At 30.6% G+C, this 19,843-nt stretch overlaps 1 protein-coding gene across 1 annotated transcript in view; it reads right to left on the bottom strand.

Annotated features, from left to right (window-relative positions):
- Window positions 1–19,843, bottom strand: part of Nost (Nostrin) — a 104,231-nt gene that overhangs the window by 10,050 nt on the left and 74,338 nt on the right. Inside the window, exons 2-7 of the mRNA XM_088231435.1 lie at window positions 18,416–18,501; window positions 12,330–12,470; window positions 4,272–4,353; window positions 3,781–3,899; window positions 1,116–1,241; window positions 18–141 (exon numbers count right to left, since the gene is read on the bottom strand). Coding sequence (XP_088087561.1) covers window positions 18–141; window positions 1,116–1,241; window positions 3,781–3,899; window positions 4,272–4,353; window positions 12,330–12,470; window positions 18,416–18,501 — 678 coding nt within the window. The remainder of the gene's footprint in view (window positions 1–17; window positions 142–1,115; window positions 1,242–3,780; window positions 3,900–4,271; window positions 4,354–12,329; window positions 12,471–18,415; window positions 18,502–19,843) is intronic.

The raw sequence follows: 19,843 nt of genomic DNA on the forward strand, positions 1-19,843 counted from the left end.
GATTTTACATCACTTACAGGTCCCAGAGTTGCAGCCAAGGTGACATATCGCTTCAGGGCTTTCTTCATTCCTCCAAGTCGTTCTTCTTCCAATTCTACGAGGGATTCTAAACCTTTCACCACAGATGTCTCCCATTCGACTCTGAAAAATGTAAAATTAACTTAACAAAAGATTTTTAAAGTGCCATGTTTTATTGAGCAAAATCATTCCAATCCTCTTATACTTTACATTAATGAAGAAGAAATCTAAGAAAGGGGGAACATATAAAAAACTGTTCCTTACAAATTGAAATCAAACCTGTGACAAACTTTTAGACATGTCTTGTTCTTTTTTCTGTTACTTTTCTCCTCTTTTTTTGCTGTTAGAATTTAAAACTTATGCATTTTTAAGAAAATTAACGACTTATTTATATTTTATTATTTTTGTTCTAAAAATTATTCCGTGGGGTAATTATTATAACTGGATATTTTTAAAGTCAGCGTTTTTGAGTTACTCACTAAAAACACACAGTTATATCTTCTTCTGTGAATGATACAAATAGACAAGTCGTGATTAATTCAAATCATTTTATAATTATTTGAATGGATAGCTTGTGTATTTGAAGCATTTACAAAGGAGAATAAAAAAATATTTTTTAGTGAGTTACTCACAAATGCTGGTTTAAAAGTTAACTAATTATCGTAATTACCTGCGATTTTATTTTTAATTACAAGAGTGTTGCAAGCAGCGTCCAATTATTCTTCAATTCTATTTAATATAATTTACGTAAACAAATATTGCAAAATAATACAAAGAACGATGGAACCATACAAAATGTTGTTTGGTGTTTACTTAAATACTAAACAACATTTTGTATGGTTCCATGTATTATTTTGCAATGTTTGTATACGAACATTATATGAAATACAATGTATCCCAAAGAACTACAAATAATGCACAGAATCAAATCATCAATACATTCTGGACATGGGAGCATAAAAACCAATGTTTCTCTTAGAAGATTTGATAAAAAAGCAAACTTTTAGTACTGGTTTTTTCTTTGGCATGGAAGAAAACAACAAGAGATTGATTGCAAAAGGTAAATGGATATTCGATTGAATCGAATAATTACGAACCTCGCCCGCTCAGCACGAACACACGCCATATAATACTCCACGTCACTCTTAATAGCCACTTCTTCAGATTTTAACTTCTTTCTTTTCAGCTCTGCTTCTTGGTTTGGGGAAGACCCCTTTATAGAGCTGTAAAAACATTTCGTATGGATTAATTTAAAAATAGTAAAATGACAATGAAATATTTCGCCAACCGATCGAAAACAAGAAGTCATACTAATATTTAAGTGATTTATTTTTTCATTCAGTATTGACTGTATACCTACTTTTTTAACAAAACCAATTTAAACTTATAATTAGAAATCAAACACTGATTTGAGTCTACTGAACACTTTATTTTATTTTTACAACTATAAACAGATAAAAATAAAAACTTTGTGACAATTGTTTCGCCTTATTAGGGCATTTTCAAACGTGTGTTCAATTCAATTCAAATCAGTGTTTGATTTCTAATTATAAGTTTAAATATGGAGTTCTACAAAATAAACATCAAATCAATCAATAAACCAATTTATTGTTATTTATTTTCGGTATTATTTTGACGTCATTACCATGCTATTGAATATTCGTATTCTAAAGTTTCTATACAACTCATTGGTGCGAAACAGACTTTAGAATGAATCTCTACGAGTTGAAATACTCTGATATACTACAGTTGGTACAGAAGTTTTAAGGTATACTTTAAAAGATTACCTTATACCCGTCAAACTTTATACTGGGAATACTTGGCTACAGTATTTTGGAGAAAACGAGACATTCATATTTGCTTACGTGTTTTTTTTCCGATTGATATGTGGTATTACTATTTAATTCAGGCGAGTATATTTCTATATGATTCCAACGGCTACCATAGACACGGCGGCTTAAGCAATTTTATCATCCAGCTTGCAGGAACAGCATACCAATGGTAATGCAAAAAGAAAAAGCAATGCCTACTCGATCGTATATCTTCAGATATCGACAACTTTCATGTTACTGAAATAAAGTTTAGTGAGGAAGGTTTCCTTTTACTTTAATTGCTGGGAATTTTTTTCACATATTTGACAACTTTTCAAAATCAAATTGCACTATTTATTTATTTATTTAAATCTGAAAGTAGGGCACACATATCATACATATTGTTATGTGTGTTCTAATAATAACATTGCAAATATATTTAATTTATAAATTGTTTATCACATATGTCTTGACCATTATTTTAAATTTTGATATGTTTTTTTCTTCATAAATATTTTTTTCCATTTCGTAATACTTTTTAATTGCTTTAAATAAAATTGAATTTTGTGACTTTGCCTTTTTCCTAAATGGAAGTCTAATTTTGTTCTTTTCTCTAGTATTGTGATCGTGTTCATGCTGGTTCCGATATTTTTTTTTCCAAAATTCTGTTTTTTTATTAGAGTTTAAAATTTTATGAACAAATATCATTGTATTGTAAAATATTCTTTGTTTATATGTTAATAATTTCATTTCATTTACCATCGACTTTACCCTCGTATATCTGGTTTTTTTTCAAAATGATTCTAAAGGCTTTATTTTGTAATACAGTTAGTTTATCTATGTTTTCTTTGTTTGATAAAAATAAAATGCTACTACAGTAGTTAACGTGTGGTTTAATAATTGCTTTGTAAATAGTTTACTATCATTTATTTTTTTGTCTTACGTGTGCCTTTAAATATATTGTTTTAATGTATATAAACGCGTTGAGTAAATAAATTGAAATTGAAAACACATTTTTAAAAAAATTAGGATTCAAAAATTTTCACTTTCGTTTTTACATGTATTGTGACGTTACCGTTTATCAGCTTATCAGAAAAATTGAAATTATTTTAAGCAAACTTAGAAACCTCCACCAAAAACGGCAAATAAGTTATTGATGCCAAAATAAATTAAACATAAAAACCTACCCACCTAAATAATGGCGTAATTCAAAACCGTCTCTAAATTTAGCAAAAATAGATTTCAATTATACTACTTGACACCGCAAGCATATTAGCATTCTCCGTTGAATTAGTGAAGCACAATTAGAAAACTCATCATTCTTTTTTCAAAGTTTTTCGCAAATATATTAGTAATTATGGAGATTTATAAATTTGCTACTAATACCCTCAAATGCTTTATGAAATCTGTAAAATAGCCTTAATAATTTGTTGAATTTTTCAACTATTTTTACAACAAAGTTTTTCTACCTACATTTCTTGATGAAACTGCGTTTTAATTGAAATAATAATAATAACGTAAGATTGATAACTCGTTAATTCCCATAATTTTATAAAATCATGATTAACAACCCCTGCTTGCAATTACTTGTATATTACAGAAATTAGATTAGTCTCCTACCAGTACGACAATGATCGTCACGAAGAAACCCGACAATGGTAAAAATTATCAATTAATTTGGATATTACATATGTAATAAACTTTGCACGTATTTATATTATTATATTTTCATAATTTTCATATTTCCTCACCGAAAAATTCCCAGTTTCTTTTTTTTGCACCACAACAGAATCACTGAACACCCAGGCTCGAAAACAATCAACATACATTTTTGTGTTCTTATCGGGAATCAAACCTGGAACCTTCCGCGCGTGAGTCGGGTGTCTTAGCGATTACTTTTATATGTTGCATAAAAGCGAGATTTTATTCAAAGTGTCAAATGCAAAGTTACCTTGTATCTTGCAGTCGCTCATTAACCCTCGCTGCCGCGTGTGAGCTCTTTTTACTCCGAGCCTCTCCATCCCTCAGTTCGTGTAGCCTCCTTACAGCCCTTCCTACGTCACTCTCGACCTTGAAAAATAATAATTTAAGAAAATGAATTGTGACGCCAGTGACGTCCCAATCAGTGAGCGAGTTCTGCTGATTGGTGAGTTGACTTCCCGGAAACAGTAAATCTATCACCACACTCATTCACTCTTTTATCATTATTGGTTGATTTGGAAGAACTTGTGATAATTCAAAGATGATTTTTATTTATACATTTTAAAGATACTTCACCGTTCAACTAAATGCCCTAATTTTTACCGCGTATAAGAAAACATTTTGCAGATCCAATTTCCAGTAGCACTGAACTTTCTCATTTATTTCTTCTTCTTTAAAATCATCATTTATTAATTTTTTTAATAAATTAAGATTGTTTTAATACAAATTATTTCAATTTACCTGTTTTCTTACAGCATCCCTAGATGATACCAGCCTCTGAAGAGGCCTTATAATTTCTTCAACCAGTCTATTGGAAAATTGTCTGTAAAAAAAAATATAAGATATTGTGCAAAATGATTTTTAATTTGCTTGCATAAGTTTGCTGGATTACGGAGGAGAAATTCAACAATTTTATCAATGAAACAAATTAATTTTAATAACTACAGTCGAAAACATAAACCTTTCACGGTCTTATATTTTATTTATTTCGAATACAAACAGATGTACAGGTTAAATTAATATAAATAAAAACTTGAATATATATATTTTTTTTTTGTTTTTTACAATAAACATAATAATAAAACAGAGTATTAAAAAAATAAAGCATAATTACATATCAACGAAATACATTATCATAGAAAAATAGTAAACAAAAAATCCCACAAAGGCATGGCCTGTTTGGGGGTGTACAAGAAAATGTTTATGAATTTTCGCTCCTATAATAAATAATGGACAGTTATAATATTTTTGTATAACATAAGAAAGAAAAAATAAAATATTCTGTAAAAGATTAAATGGTAATTTTCTTTTTATAGTAATTAAATATATACACAGTAAGCCCTGCCATCCAATAATATGTATTCACTAAATTATAATTCAATAAAGCGACGGTTCATACTGTATAAAAAATGAATATACTACATATTCAAATAAAATAAATATTGACATATTACAACAGACATAAAGAACATTTAAGAGAAGGTCATATAGAAGTCTAGGCATCTACAGGGCTTATGACCTGTCAATGGCTGGTTTAAGTAGCCACTTTACACACTGTGTAACATTCACCATTCTGCCTATATTTAAACATCTACATTCCTTCAATTATTTCATCTGTTGATGTTTGTGAAGTTTCAGGCGTTGCCTAGTATGTAGGTGAAATAATTCAATTAGATGAATCTCACCCGCATAAATAAAGGTTTCAGCTCTTTAAATTCTAAGATTAAAATATATATTTCATTTATTAAAAGGTTTCTGAAGATTGAGTTTCTGAATGAAGGAGGGTGAGTGCCGGGAACAGGGTGAACGGTGCACTAAAATCTACTTTGGCAAACAAATGTTTATCGCAGGAGGCTAAACTAGCAGTTCACAACGGAGTTCTAGTTCCAACTCTAATGTATGGGAGCGAAGTATGGAATTGGAAAAATAATGATGAAAGTAGGTTGAATGCTGTCGAAATGCGATCCCTCAGGCGAATGTGTGGTAAAACGATGTATGATAGGTGCACAAACGTCGAGATCCGTGAAGTGTGTAAGGCTGAGACATGCATTATTGACCGAATCAAGAAAGGGGTGCTGCGTTGGGTTGGACATGTAGAGCGAATGGACAGCGAAAGAACGGCTAAAAGGATCTACGATGCAAATGTAGATGGATGCAGAAAACGAGGAAGACCGAGAAAGACATGGCACAATCAAGTCCATCAAATACTTGAAGATGGACATGTCAAAAGTAGGAATAATCGGCGTGCGTGCATAAGAAGATGTATTTATGTAGAGGAAGCGAGGTCTGTAGGCCAAGATAGAGTGTTATGGCGTTCTATCCTATCTGCCTACCCCTACGGGGAAACGGCGTGATGGTTTGTTGTTGTTGTTGTCGTTCTGAAGATTTTGAAATATCAAAAACCGTAAGACTAGGGAGAGCGTTTTGTGACCAAACATCTTCTATTAAATTAAAACATATATACAGTTATATATATAGTTGGATAATTTATATAGCGCCATTTTTGTGAAAATCACCTCAAGGGCGCTGTACAATTAATAAATATCCCAGTACGTCTTGCAGCTACAGAGCGCATGGACGGTTGGGATTCTAGTTCCTTGTTTTCAATTAAGATCAATAAAAAATTATAACAGATAGGAGCTAGATTACAGGACGTCTTGCAGCTACAGAGCGCATAGACAGTTAGAAATTTAGCCCCCATTTACACATTTTAAAAATTGACAAATAAATTTAGTGTATTAATGATACAAAAAAAAAAAAAAAAAAAAAAACATGTTCATTATTAAATATTTCTATTGGCAAAACACCATAAACAAAACTGTATAAATGTTCAATGTAAGTTTACTGAGTAATTTTAATTATTAACTTGTATTTAAATGGAAGTAATTAAGTGTATGATTTTTGTTTATATTCAAAACATTAACTTTAATTTAATTGAAATGTCATGTAAGTAAATCTTTAGATATAATCTCTAACCAACTTTTCTACGTGTACCGGTTTCGAGACGTGCTCGCCTATTCGTTAGGATACTAATTGCGCTAGTAGTTGCACAAAAATACGAAACCACGGTGCGGATAGGACACATGTTATTAGAAGCTAAAACCTGATAAAAAAAAAATAAAAAACAATCTTATGTATAATATAATAATCAGTTTTCTTTGGTGTTAGCTTCTAATAGCATGTATCTTATCGGTTCGTTGGTTTTGTATTTTTGTGCAACTTTTATGGTTAAGGTGGCATGTGTATTTTAGTGTAATTAGTGTTCTGACGAAATCGGTTGATTCCAAAAAGTCGTTTAAGTTATATGGGTATACAAAAGTTTCCTAACATTTATTTTCCTTACATTTTCTTGTATTTAAAAAATAAATGAATACATTATTTTTTGTATAAACATGTTTATTCTGATCTTTCCGGCTGTTAATTTTTATATGTTATTTATTGTTTTTATAAATGTATATAATATTATTAAGTCAGTATAAATATAATCTTCACCAACAAGCTACAAAAAGTGGCTTGGTGGGATTTTAGTTTTAGTAAAAATATAACAACCGAATTTTGTTTTAAATTGTAAAAATGTATAATTATGCTATTAAATAAAAAAATTAAAAAATATTAAAATTAATTTCTCCAAAAAAATAACGCTTTCAGAAAAGAGAAAACGTATGGACCATTCGAATAAATGATGACATAAATAAATATGTATTAGGTGTTAACATAAGTAGTGTCCATTTTTTTGGAAATAAAAAAAATTAACATCAAACGTTAAACGAAATGGTAAAGATTATAGTTCATTCGAAAGATAATTTTCTACTTTACGAGATGTTTATTTATTTTATTTTAACACTTTATATACATGTACAGTTTATATACATATAAGGGCGGGCATATTGCCTTAAGGCAATTTCATCCTACCTACCCAAACCGTTCAGTTTGAGAAAATTACAAGTACAGGGACATATTGAATCTTACAATTTTATACAAAAATTAAAAACAAAGATTAAAAAAATAAAAATACAGAAAAAAATAACACTATACTGTGAAGAGAGGAGAGAATAAAGAAACAACTTAAATATTTAGATAGTGACATTTCAATCTTTACTTAATTGTAAATAAGTGATGTAATAAAGAAGGGGCGTCTCTAACATTCGTGGGTAGATTATTTCACAATCAAGCAGCTACTACAATGAAAGAGGAGACAAAAAAATTAGAGTGATGAAAGGGTATTAAAAGGGTTCTCTCGTAACTAGAACGAAGAGATAGTCTATGTTGTGATAACAATTTTGAATGCTCTCTTGGAGATGTAATCAATGAGATGGTTGAATTTCTCAGAGATGTAATCAACGTGATGAAGAAGGCAAGAAAATTAGGGAATTCAAAAGGTTCTCTCGTTGCTAGAATAAAGAGATAGTCCGTGCTATAAATATATGTTATGAATAAAGGTTGGAAGAGCTCTCTCAAATAAACAGGCGAAGTGGGATTATTTAAAATATTGATGATGGTTAAGATGTGTTTGCTTTTATGCTACAAACGTATTTCTTATTTTTATTACAGCCTTCAAAGTGGAATGTCAAGTAGACAACAGTGAATATATAAGACACCTTTTTATGTTCACGTTAAATCGAGGGAATAAAAAAGAAAAGAAATAAAGATAATACATTATTGACTATTTTCTTGTAAAATAATAAAGATGAATATATTATTTATTGATTGCAGTTTTTTTTTTTAATTTTTCCAAATGAAGAGAACGAGGAGAGAGAACAAAAAAACGTAAATAATGCAATTTTCATTATTTAATTTAAAACAAATTAGTCGATATGTATTCTCCTTATTTGTTCTTTTTTCATTCCCTCGATTGAACGCGAACATCAGGAGGTGTCAAAAATGCTCATTTTTAAGAAGTGCAATCAAATAAACTAATACACATAACGTCAAAGAAAATACAATACGAGTATCTTGTAAACAAAATTTTCTTGCGAATGACGTACGCCTTTTACCATTTTCTTTTACTTTTGGTGTTAATTTTTTTCATTTCTAAAAAAACAGACACAACTTATGTTTACACCCAATACAATACGTATTTCTCTCTTTTAGGAAATTCACAATTTCGTCAGGTTTATTAATAATGTTCCGCATGATCGATCAATTATCACAAAATTATCCATGAAACGAATAAATCAACTGATATCAATTTATTGAATCAACTTATTCGACTAATATTTGTGTACTCTCGGTGGAAATTAATTGGCCACGGTATAATTTGGTGATATAAGAATGACATACATAATTTCTGTGAACCAAAAAAATACTGATAATTTGGGGTATTAGATGCAAACTTAAAAATTAGTTAGAAATAGTATTATTAAACTTATAAAACGGAAAATTAGTTATTGATGCCAAAATACATAAAAACCTACCTACCTAAATAATATCGTGATTCAAAACCGTCTCTAAATCTTTCAAAAACCGATTTCAATTATACTACTCGACTCCGCAAACTTAGCATTCCCCATTGAATTAGTGAAGCATAATTATAAATCTCACAATTCTTTTTTCAAAATTTTGCGCAAATATCTCAGTAAACCCCTTCAATGGAGATTTCTAAGTTTGTTAACAATCCCCTCAGTTCTGCTTTGGTTGATTTATTTGTTTTTTTTTTTTAATTAAGGAGTTCCTAATTTTTTGGCTGGCATATTATGTACAAGGCATTGAGTTAAGTCGCTAAGGTATGGACATGCTATAAACAAAGAGTGAGATAATTAATTTAAAGCATTATTTTATAAACGTTATTATATTCAACGCTTTGTTCTAACCAAAATATATTCAAACGCCACAATCTCTCGTGATTTTATAACTGCGCTTCTGTTCAAACTGTTTAAAAATGTGTTGATTTGTGAAGATCAAGTGCCGAAATGTAACTATTTATTAGATGAGATCATTCATTTAAAGCATTGTTTTATACACGTTATTATATTCAACGCTTTGTTCTAACCAAAATATATTCAAACGCCACAATCTCTCGTGATTTTATAACTGCGCTTCTGTTCAAACTGTTTAATAATGTGTTGATTTGTGAAGATCAAGTGCCGAAATGTAACTATTTATTAGATGAGATCATTCATTTAAAGCATTGTTTTATACACGTTATTATATTCAACGCTTTGTTCTAACCAAAATATATTCAAACGCCACAAACTCTCGTGATTTTATAACTGTGCTTCTGTTAAAACTGTTTAAAAAAGTGTTTATTTGTGAAGATCAAGTGCCGAAATTTAACTTTTTATTATAAAACAGTTTTTGTAAATTATAGTGCTACATATCTATATTCATTTAAAAATACAAATGATACCTTTTTTCCTGTATCACGTAAAATTACTCGAATATCAAAAGTACTACACAAGTTTAACTGACATCTTAAACAAAGTAAAATAATAATAATCAGAAATTTTAAGCGGGAAAAATGCTTATAATAATAACAAACAAAATTAACAATAAGCCGATAGATTCCATGGTACCTACACTCTACACTACGCACACAGATGCGTTTTTACTATCATCTCCCAGGAAACAGCCAAATGTGAACTAAATGTTTTTATTTATTTCGAAAACAAACAGATGTACAGGTTAAATTAATATAAATAAAAACTAGAATATTTAAAAAAATATATATTATCATCATTTTTTTGTTTTTTTACAATAAACATAATAATAAAACAGAGCATTAAAAAAATAAAGCATAAAGCGTTTTTACAGCTATTTACTAGGAAAAAGACAATGGATCCTGTTTACTGCATACTAAAATAAAACAGGGACGAGTTTGAGTTTGAGTATCGTCTATTCTCTAGTTAACCTTAATAATAAGTTGAGGAATGCTATCTTTGTTAAGTTTTTTATATTTTACTTTTTGTGCTGTTACATGTTCACTTAATTGCCATACTTACTAGTTCTTTGCTCAATGTATTATTAATGCGTATTTTTAAAATTATTTTTTATTATTAACTTTTTAAAATCATTCTTATGTTGTTGAAATTCCATTTGTTGATGCGTTTTGAAGCTGCATGACTTTTTGTGATGTTAGCTATCATATTATTTTTATCATATTATGTAAATGTTATCAACTATCACATATCTAAATTTAGTAAATGGGGTCTAGAATTTCAACCATCCATGCGCTCAGTAGCTGCAAGATTTGTTGTTATCTAACTTCTAATTTTATAAATTTGCTTTTAATTTCGTTTTTAAAATATCACTTAAACTTTAAACTTCATTGTCAAATAAGAATTTTAAAAATAAAAATGTAAATAGGGGCTTGATTTCTTATTGTCCTTGCGCTCTGTAGCTGCAAGACGTGTTGGGATATTTATTTTTTGTACAGCGCCCTTGAGGTGATTTTCACAAAAATGGCGCTATATAAATTATCCAAACATTATTATTATTATTATTAAAGCTTATATTAACTGCAAAAGCTATGCTCCTTCTAATTACTCTGACTATATGTGAGGATCTGATGGGATAATCGGCTGTGGCCTTGTTAAGGAACTGCTCCGCATTTGCTCTATGAAGTGAAAACCACAGAAAACTCATTCAGGAGAAACCGGCCTATTTACAGGCATCAACAGACCTTCCGTTCCACTTTGAGAGCGTTCGGCATTTTGTATCCTATTTTTATTTATTTCAACAATTACCTTTACTGTTTGTTGAAACTTCTAGAACAAAAATTACGGAATTCGGAGAGTTATGTATCATCATCATTTGCTTTCCGTTCCTAATGGTGCATAGGGTACTACTTTGGTACACCAGTCGCAGCGTATCTTCATATTTCTTTGTTACATGAAGGTCAGTTGAATAATCTTACGCTGCAGGTACCAGTACGGGGATTTTGAAATATTCCGGTGTGAAAACAACCTTTAAAATAAATATTTAATATCAAACATGTCGAGAATTGAAGCCAAAATATCTTGCATGGTGGGCAGACGCGCTGAAAATTACACCACGAGGCCGACAAAAGGACGGTAATTTACTTTTAAATTTTCGAAGACAATGTCTACTAGCTTACCAAAAAACTGATTGGGTAAAATATGTATTTTTTTTAATGTGTGTGAATATGCGTATAATTTTCGAATTACAGCTGTTTGTGGGTAGAGAGAGAGAACTTGATCGTATAAATTTATTTAAAAAAATAATTTTTTTATACCGTTGTATTATAAGAAATGTGGGATAAGGTGATGAGTTTTGAAGTACAAGGGAAGGGGATGTAGAAATAAAAAGCATTCTTTTTAAAGAAAGAAAGTTAAAATTTTAAGGATATAACATAAGGTTTGAGGGGTTTGTTAAGCGGCCAATGAAGGTGCATTTTGTGTATGAAGAGGAAGCAGAATAAGAGGTTAAATAGTTTTCCCATGAAACTTACCATTTACATACACACTAATATTTCATTCAATCCAGAGACTATGAAACATTCTAGTGTAAAAACAACTTTTAAATAAATATTTCATGTCAACCATGTCGGGAATCGAACCCAAGACCTCTTGCATGGTAGATAAACGTACTGACTACTACACTACGAGGCAGACAAAATTTGCATTATAACTCATACATAAATCATACCTACTCGTACAAACAACATCTTTCTCTTTGATTGAAAAGAACAGTACACAAATATTTATTTAGTTCATACCCAGACATTGGGCACCTTTGAGAAAATATGATTTTTACTGTTATTCTACGCAATCTCTTAAAGACAAGAAAATTTAACTTTGAGAACAATTTTAATTAGAATTTAGAATATAAGAATAGGTTTACCTGTGCATCTGAGCTCTCACTTCCATGTCTATAGCCGCCCTCCTGGAGGCCAGAGCCGCCCAACTGGCGCCCTTGGACGCGCGCCGCGCCCTCGCGCCTACGCGGAGCATCCCGCAACAGTACTGACGTTCAATTTCAGCCCTGGAAACAGAGAAAACCAAAGTTCATACACGCTAACCGTCGCAATCGTAAAATAAGCAGAAGATAAAGTGGTATTTTTTAACTCAGATTCATTATTTTTATTTATTTATATATTTAAGATAATTTATATAGCGCCATTTTTGTGAAGATCAATTCAAGGGCTCTGTCCAATATGCATCCCAACACGCCTTGCAGCTACAGAGCGCATAGACAATTGGGATTCTAGTACTCCATTTCCATTAGGATTAAATTTTAATATTTTTTAAGAGCTAGATTACAACACGTCTTGCAGCTAAATAGCGCACGGACGTTTAGAAATCTTGACTCCATTTACACTGCACAAGAAAATGAGTAGGAAGTGTTTTTAATTTATAAATAATATTTTACTAAAGAGTGTAAATTTTAGACTTTAGTCGGCGGAATTAAGGGGCGCTAAAGAAAAAGTCTAGATTACATGTCCTGCAGCTACAGAGCGCATGGGTGGCTTAAAATCTAGGCCCCGTTTACAATTGAAGTTCAATTAAGATATTAAAATATGAAAGCTAACATCACGGAAATTCTTGCAGCTACAAAGCGCATCGTAGTCGACATCGCAACTTATATAAAACAATTCTTCAAATGAATGACCACATTTAAAGAAAAAAAAGTGCTCTTTCTTCAAGACAACGCACCGGTTCACACAGCATTAGATACGATGCTAAAATTACGTAAATTACATTTCGAATTTATTGATCGTCCACTTTATAGTCTAGATTTAGCTCTTAGTGACTTTTTTCTGTTTCCAAACTTGAAAAAATGGCTCGCAGGAAAAAGATTCAGCTCAAACGAAAAAGTGATTACCGAACGCATATTTTGAGAGGTTCCCGAAATAGTATTATTCAGATGGTATAAAAAAGTTGGAATATCCTCTTACTAAGTGTGTCAAAGTAAAATGAAACTATGTTGATAAATAAATGGTTTTTGAATAAAAAAATGTTTTTTTCCTACTTAGGTAGCTTCATTTTCAATCCGCCCTCGTAGCAAACAAACTCGCCGAGTACGGAGAACGAAAGATTAAATAAATCAAATAAAATATTTTACCTTATGAGTGAGGTATTTAAATATGCAACTCCTATTACAAATATTTAAGTGGTTGTAAAATTGGTTTTAATTTTAACAAACCTACGTATCTACGTAGTTTACACTAAAAATACGTTCATTTTTCATATCTTTTCCTTGAAATGTCGCGTAAATCTAGGCCACATACAAGAACTCTACAGCCATCAATAAAATGGTATTAAACTCAATACTCTGGATGGTTGCCAAACCGAAGTTCGGAACTAAGCCCAAAATTCTTACTTGTGATGTGCTAAGCAAAACTTCAGGAAACTAGAAACTGCTATTTAATTTATTTACATTCAATTATTTAACAACGGCCCTTGGCCTCGGGCGATGGTTTGTATTATTATCATTATTATGGATAACATAGCGCCATTTTCGTAATACAATACCTCAAGGGAGCTTTAAAAAGTAATTATATAAAGATATACATTTAATATTAGCTTTTTTAATTTAAGAAAAACAATGTACTTTGTCACCACATGCTAAGTATTTACTCAAATGATTTAGAGAACAAGTGCATTTTAAGTTTCTTCCAAAACATCGCTTTACTCTCACAGCCTCGCACTTTTGCTGGGAGAGTGTTCGCCGAATTTAGTGCGCTGTTCGCGTAGAGGTATAATAAATTTGCCTTTCGAGGTAGATGCAACTGATCTATTTATTTATTTAACTTTTTGTACATAATGTTATTTGTACATTGGCGGGCTTATTGCCAAGTGGCAATTTCTTCCAACCAACCAATGAAATAAAAGTTTTATTTTTATAATTCAAGTTACAGAACATATTCAATGGAAAAAAAAAAGATTAAAAAGTTAAAAATATATAAAAATAGAAATAAACGTATTTGTTTATAAATTACCTTAAATCAAAACTATTACTCAATGGGAAAAAGGAAAAAAGAGGAAAGAGGAAAAAGGAAAAGAGGAGAGATTAAGGAAGAGAAAGGAGATGTTTCTTCAAACGTGATTTAAACAGAGATAATGTAGTAACATCTTTGATGGTGGATGGGAGATGATTCCACAGTCGAGCCGCATGGACACTATATGAGTTAGAGAAGAAAGAGGAATTGTGTATGGGTATTAAGAGAGTGTATTAGTTTATTTTTTGCAATATTTGAGTTTGTCAAGATGTTTGTCGACAAAAGACTGGATTTCACCCCCTCGGAGTCATTAAGATTAACAAATTACGAGTACAACAGTTGAATCTTAACAACAAAATATCTTCACAACGATAAAGGTTTCAGCTCTTTAACTTTAATAAAATCAACAAATGGAAGAATTTAATAAATATGAATGTTCAAACATAGGCAAATTGGTGAATGTTACACAGTGTGTAAAGCGGCCACTTAAACCAGCCAATGACAGGTCATAAGCCCTGTAAATGCCTAGACTTCTATATTACCTTCTTTTAGGTTATTTCCCATCCATGTTGTAATTTATTAATGTTTATTTATTGTAAATTTGCTGCATGCCTATGCTTCAATTTCTTGTTTAATTTTTTATTTTATGCTGATTTTATGTATCTATATTTTTTTACCTGTATACAGGCGTTTTGTATTTTGTTTCATTCTTTTGATGATTTCATTTTGTTTGATCAGGTTGTGGTCCCGTGGCTAGTTTCTCGGGCTCAAAGGTCCGTGGTTCAGATCCTATTCTACCCCAACTTGATCCCATTTTCTAATAGTGAGTTATTTACAAATTTTTGAAAATGACCCTCAAAATTAAATATTTGGGTTAATCAAAAGAACGCAAATATTTCTTTTCTCTTTTAATAAAAAAAACATTTTTTTAAAATATATATTTTTATTTCAATTTTATACTTTGTCAAAGGCGTAATCCGTCGAATAAATAAATTAATAATTAGCAGCTCTCATTTAAAAAAAATATAATTAAAACCAGGAATTGAAAGCAAATTTTATGATAAATTATCTGAAGTCAAAACGATCCTAAACCACATTTAATGTAAGCTGCAAACGACATAAGTTTATTTATCATTGGACAAAAATAGCCTCAAATGCAGTTTATTTCTGAGGCGGAAGAGAATACTCTTCGTAAAGTTCTGTATAATATATATATATATATGTACATACACTAATGTTTGCATATCTTTCCTCTCTGCACATTACGACACGAGTTATTTTTAATATCTCTGAAAATCCTGCATAATACCACCGTAAGCCAAAAGAGAATAAAGCTATGCAAGAAGAATTGCCGAATAATTAAATATCTTTGAAATATCTCAAACTCGTAAAAGCCCATGGATTATAAGTGATTGGTATGTTAATTATACAGGCTTTAAACAAATGTACTACATCACTGTTTAACTTATTCTAATTAATACTAGATATTTTCAACGGAGATGAAGTTCCTGAGAATACGGAAGTCTGGGCAATTTCAGAGCTTATGATTTGTCATCGGCTGGATTAGGTGATCACTTTACACACAGTGTAACATTCACCAATCTGCCTATAGGTAGTTGTCCTTCTAAATCACGTACGGCATTTCCCGGCTCTCTGTATATTATTATTATTGTTTTATATACGGACTTATTCAGTTCATTCAACAATGGCGAACACATTTCCATATAATACATACAGGTACAATTGAAATTAAATCCTACTGAAGAAAATTAAAACTAGGACAAAAAAAATGTTTCTTTCTTGGGTGATACCGTGTGTGCTGGATATATTCCGACGTTTTGGCTACCATTGCAGGAGCCATCTTCAGGGTAAACTGAGTAATTAAGATGGCTCCTGCAATGGTAGCTGAAACGTCGGAACAAATCCAACACACACGGTATCACCCAAAAAAGAAACATATTGATAACAGTGACCGTGAAAACCTTTTCGCCTATTTAGAACAAAAAATATATAGCATAAATATTTTATTGCCATGCGTGTTAAAAATGAAAGTATGACGAAAGCTAACAACTTCTGTTGTTAGCTAGGGATAATTTAAACCTTTTTCAAAAACTTTTTCATTTTTTAATTACTTATGTATGTATATATTTATTTTTTATTTATTTCTTAAGTTAGCTTATATTGCAACACATAGTATATAAACTAATATTAACACTTATTTTACTTACAAATCTATTTACATCATTTTACAGTACACATAACGTTTCTTTTAAAATTCATTCAAACTTTTTGTATTCTTTATACATTCAGGCATCTTTTCATACATTTTCAAACCTTTATACATAATAGAATTTTGAGATTCTGTTTTTTTACAAATGCCAGCCTTATTCTATTCTTATTTCTAGTAATATTATTTTCTATCGAAATATCTTATTAATGAAGTATTTGGGCATTTGATTGTTTAAAAATTTAAATATAAAAACAAGCATATTATATATCAATATCTTTTTTATTGTTATCCAATTAACATCTTCTTACTTTTTTCTAATTTATTATAACTACTTTTCTTTAGCACTATTCTCATGGCTTTATTTTGAAGTATTTCCAATTTATTAAAATTTCCGTGATAGGCTAAAAATATTGAAATTATCCTAATTATTATTATATATTTTTTTTTTACCTCGAATCTCGGAACTCTGGTCTGTGAGTCCGCGACACTAGCCATAGGACTACAACCCGAAGCACTAACATTCTCCAGTATTATTGTTTATTATCCATACTGTTTTTTTGTACCTTCACATTTATTTGTGTTAGACCAAAATGTTAACGAAAAGGCGGACTGTAAATGAAAATCGAATTTCATTCAGTTTTGTGATTGGGAAATATTTGAGAAAGGATAGGAACATGGAATGGATACCTCCCTATAATATGATCTGAATATTCTTCAATTTCTGGCACTGGATAACAAAATGAACTATAAAGTATAATAATGTTTTCCACGACGCGCGACAAATCGAACCGTGTATGCAAAATATAATAAAAGAAAAATTTATTCGAAATAATCAAATCTGTCACGAAATAATCAAAATTCGGCTAGCAAAATAATCGACAATGCTCTCTAAATCACTAAAACAATCACGCCTCGTGTGTGAAATGGCGATTACTGCATATTACGTGCCGATTGGTGATACATTTATTTGACATTGTGTTCTGCTTACAAATGGGATCATTGTGTCTTGCCTTACTTCTTAAATTCCGGAACACAGAACAGTAATAATTATAATCATATTCATAAGGAGTACTCGAAAAGGTTTGCTTTCTTTTTTGTTTGAAACATAGCCGAAACCAACTGAGGATTATCACTAGACCCCTTATATTATAGGACACTGCAGATCGAATAAACATCTTGCTAGATTGAAACTTTCCGAAACTTCTAGATGTAGGTTTCGGAGTACGGATGATGAAACAAAAGAGTAATTGAAAAAACGTGCTACCTGGGGGATCTTGAATACTCCCTTATGTCCGAAAGGGTTAATTGAGCGTAGGTATGCAGAAAGCAGCCAGTCAACAATTTTGAAAAAATAAGATATCGGTGTTATCGCGTGCAGTAAGGTCAATTATATGTTCTGCTTAAAACAGCCAGACCGCTTTCATACAAAAAAACTGGCATAATCATCTTCTGAAAATGGTGTCGATCACAAAAATGGCATTTCTCAATTTGCAGAAAACCCCCACAGCACTAGGAAATTCTAAAAGTACTTTTAAACTCATTAAAACTTATCAAATACATCATTATATTTTTGTTTGTAATATAAAAAAAAAAACATGTATTCATTGTTTACCATTTGTTTAAGTCAAAAACATCCCAACTGTGGTGTGGATTTGATAATTCACTATTTTCAGAAAAGTGCTATTATCGAAGCTTAACTTTTCTTTGGCTGGCTGATTTTTTGCATAACTGAGTTCAATTATTATGAAAATTTGTTACCTTTGTTGCAGGATACTGATTAGTTCCTTGCACTGGACACTTCCTTCCTTCACTATATTTCTTAAAGCCGCAAAGTTGTCTTGTTCCTGTAACAAGGTTTTAAAAATCAGATAAGATAATTGAATTTATTTTTTGTAATTATTTATGTGCACAATATACTGACTTTTGAATAAACATTAAAACGCATATTATCAAAAATAATAAACATTATCCAACGGACTAATTACTTCAATTATAGTAGGGCCAATTGAATAGGTCACATTTGACACTTCATCAAAATTCAACAACATAACCTTGTAAGGGCGGTAATAAAATATTATTTATTTTTTCGAATTTAGAACTGCACAATTGCTTAACTTTTGTCAATTACGATTACATATTTATTGTAATAATGACAAAATAAGATTATTTTATGATTTATTTTCACTATTAAACCATTCTAAACATAATAAACTTTTTCTGTTCTAAACGTCGTTACAATGTTGCATCAGTGAACCCTTTTTCTTTTTAAACACTAGGGATGTTACCCAGAAAAATCGAATGTTGATAGTTTTGTTAAATTATGTACATATCTTATTTTGTTCCTTAAATGTAGGATAGAAAATAATAATGGGACAGGGATTTGACTTATGATTTTGAAAATAAAATTACAGTACCTATAAGTACATTTTCATAGCAACTGAATTCAATTGACGTATATTATGTTTGAAGTTCGAATCGATTCATTCACTATAATCGATGTTTTTAAGCAGGTTACCTCACTATGAAGCTAAAACCGACAAATGTCAAATGTGATCTATAAAATTGGCCCTACTATAGGTTACTTCAAAATCGACATTTGTGGGTAAATCACCTAAAACACATTTTTGTCCTCCTGCATCAATACTACATAAAGACAAGTTATGCATTCAAATTATCATAATATGATTTTAATAAATCTCAACGTGCCTATTTCTTGCATTCATGGAGGAAGATACAAATTAGTGTTTTTGGTGGGTAACTCAAAAATGCTGATTTTAAAGTTACTTCGTTGTAGCAATTACCCCACGATCTTATGATCTCGTGTTTGCGTTGTCTTAGTATGTATGACAGTTTACTTAAAAATTAACAAATTCCGGAGCCAGTAATAAGCCGAGGCGTAAACAAATGAAATCAAACACTGAAAGAAATTTTACTAAAATGGGCCTTTTGAATACGTGTCACTATATATCCGCCTGGACACAGAATTAATTATCACTAGTCTTTTATTTCTGTAATCAAATACATAATTAATAATATAATCATTCAAAAAACTGACTATAAAACAACCTTTTTTTTAACCACTTACATTTTGTTTTTACCGCCCAGTTTCAAAGCTACACAAGTTTCTTTATCAAGGTATACTTAACACATAAATTATATATTATTACATCGTTACATAAGGAGTTA

This window comes from Micrasema longulum, unplaced genomic scaffold (assembly GCF_059751315.1).
Source record: "Micrasema longulum isolate JH-2025_06_02 unplaced genomic scaffold, ASM5975131v1 h1tg000886l, whole genome shotgun sequence".
Lineage (NCBI taxonomy): Eukaryota > Metazoa > Arthropoda > Insecta > Trichoptera > Brachycentridae > Micrasema > Micrasema longulum.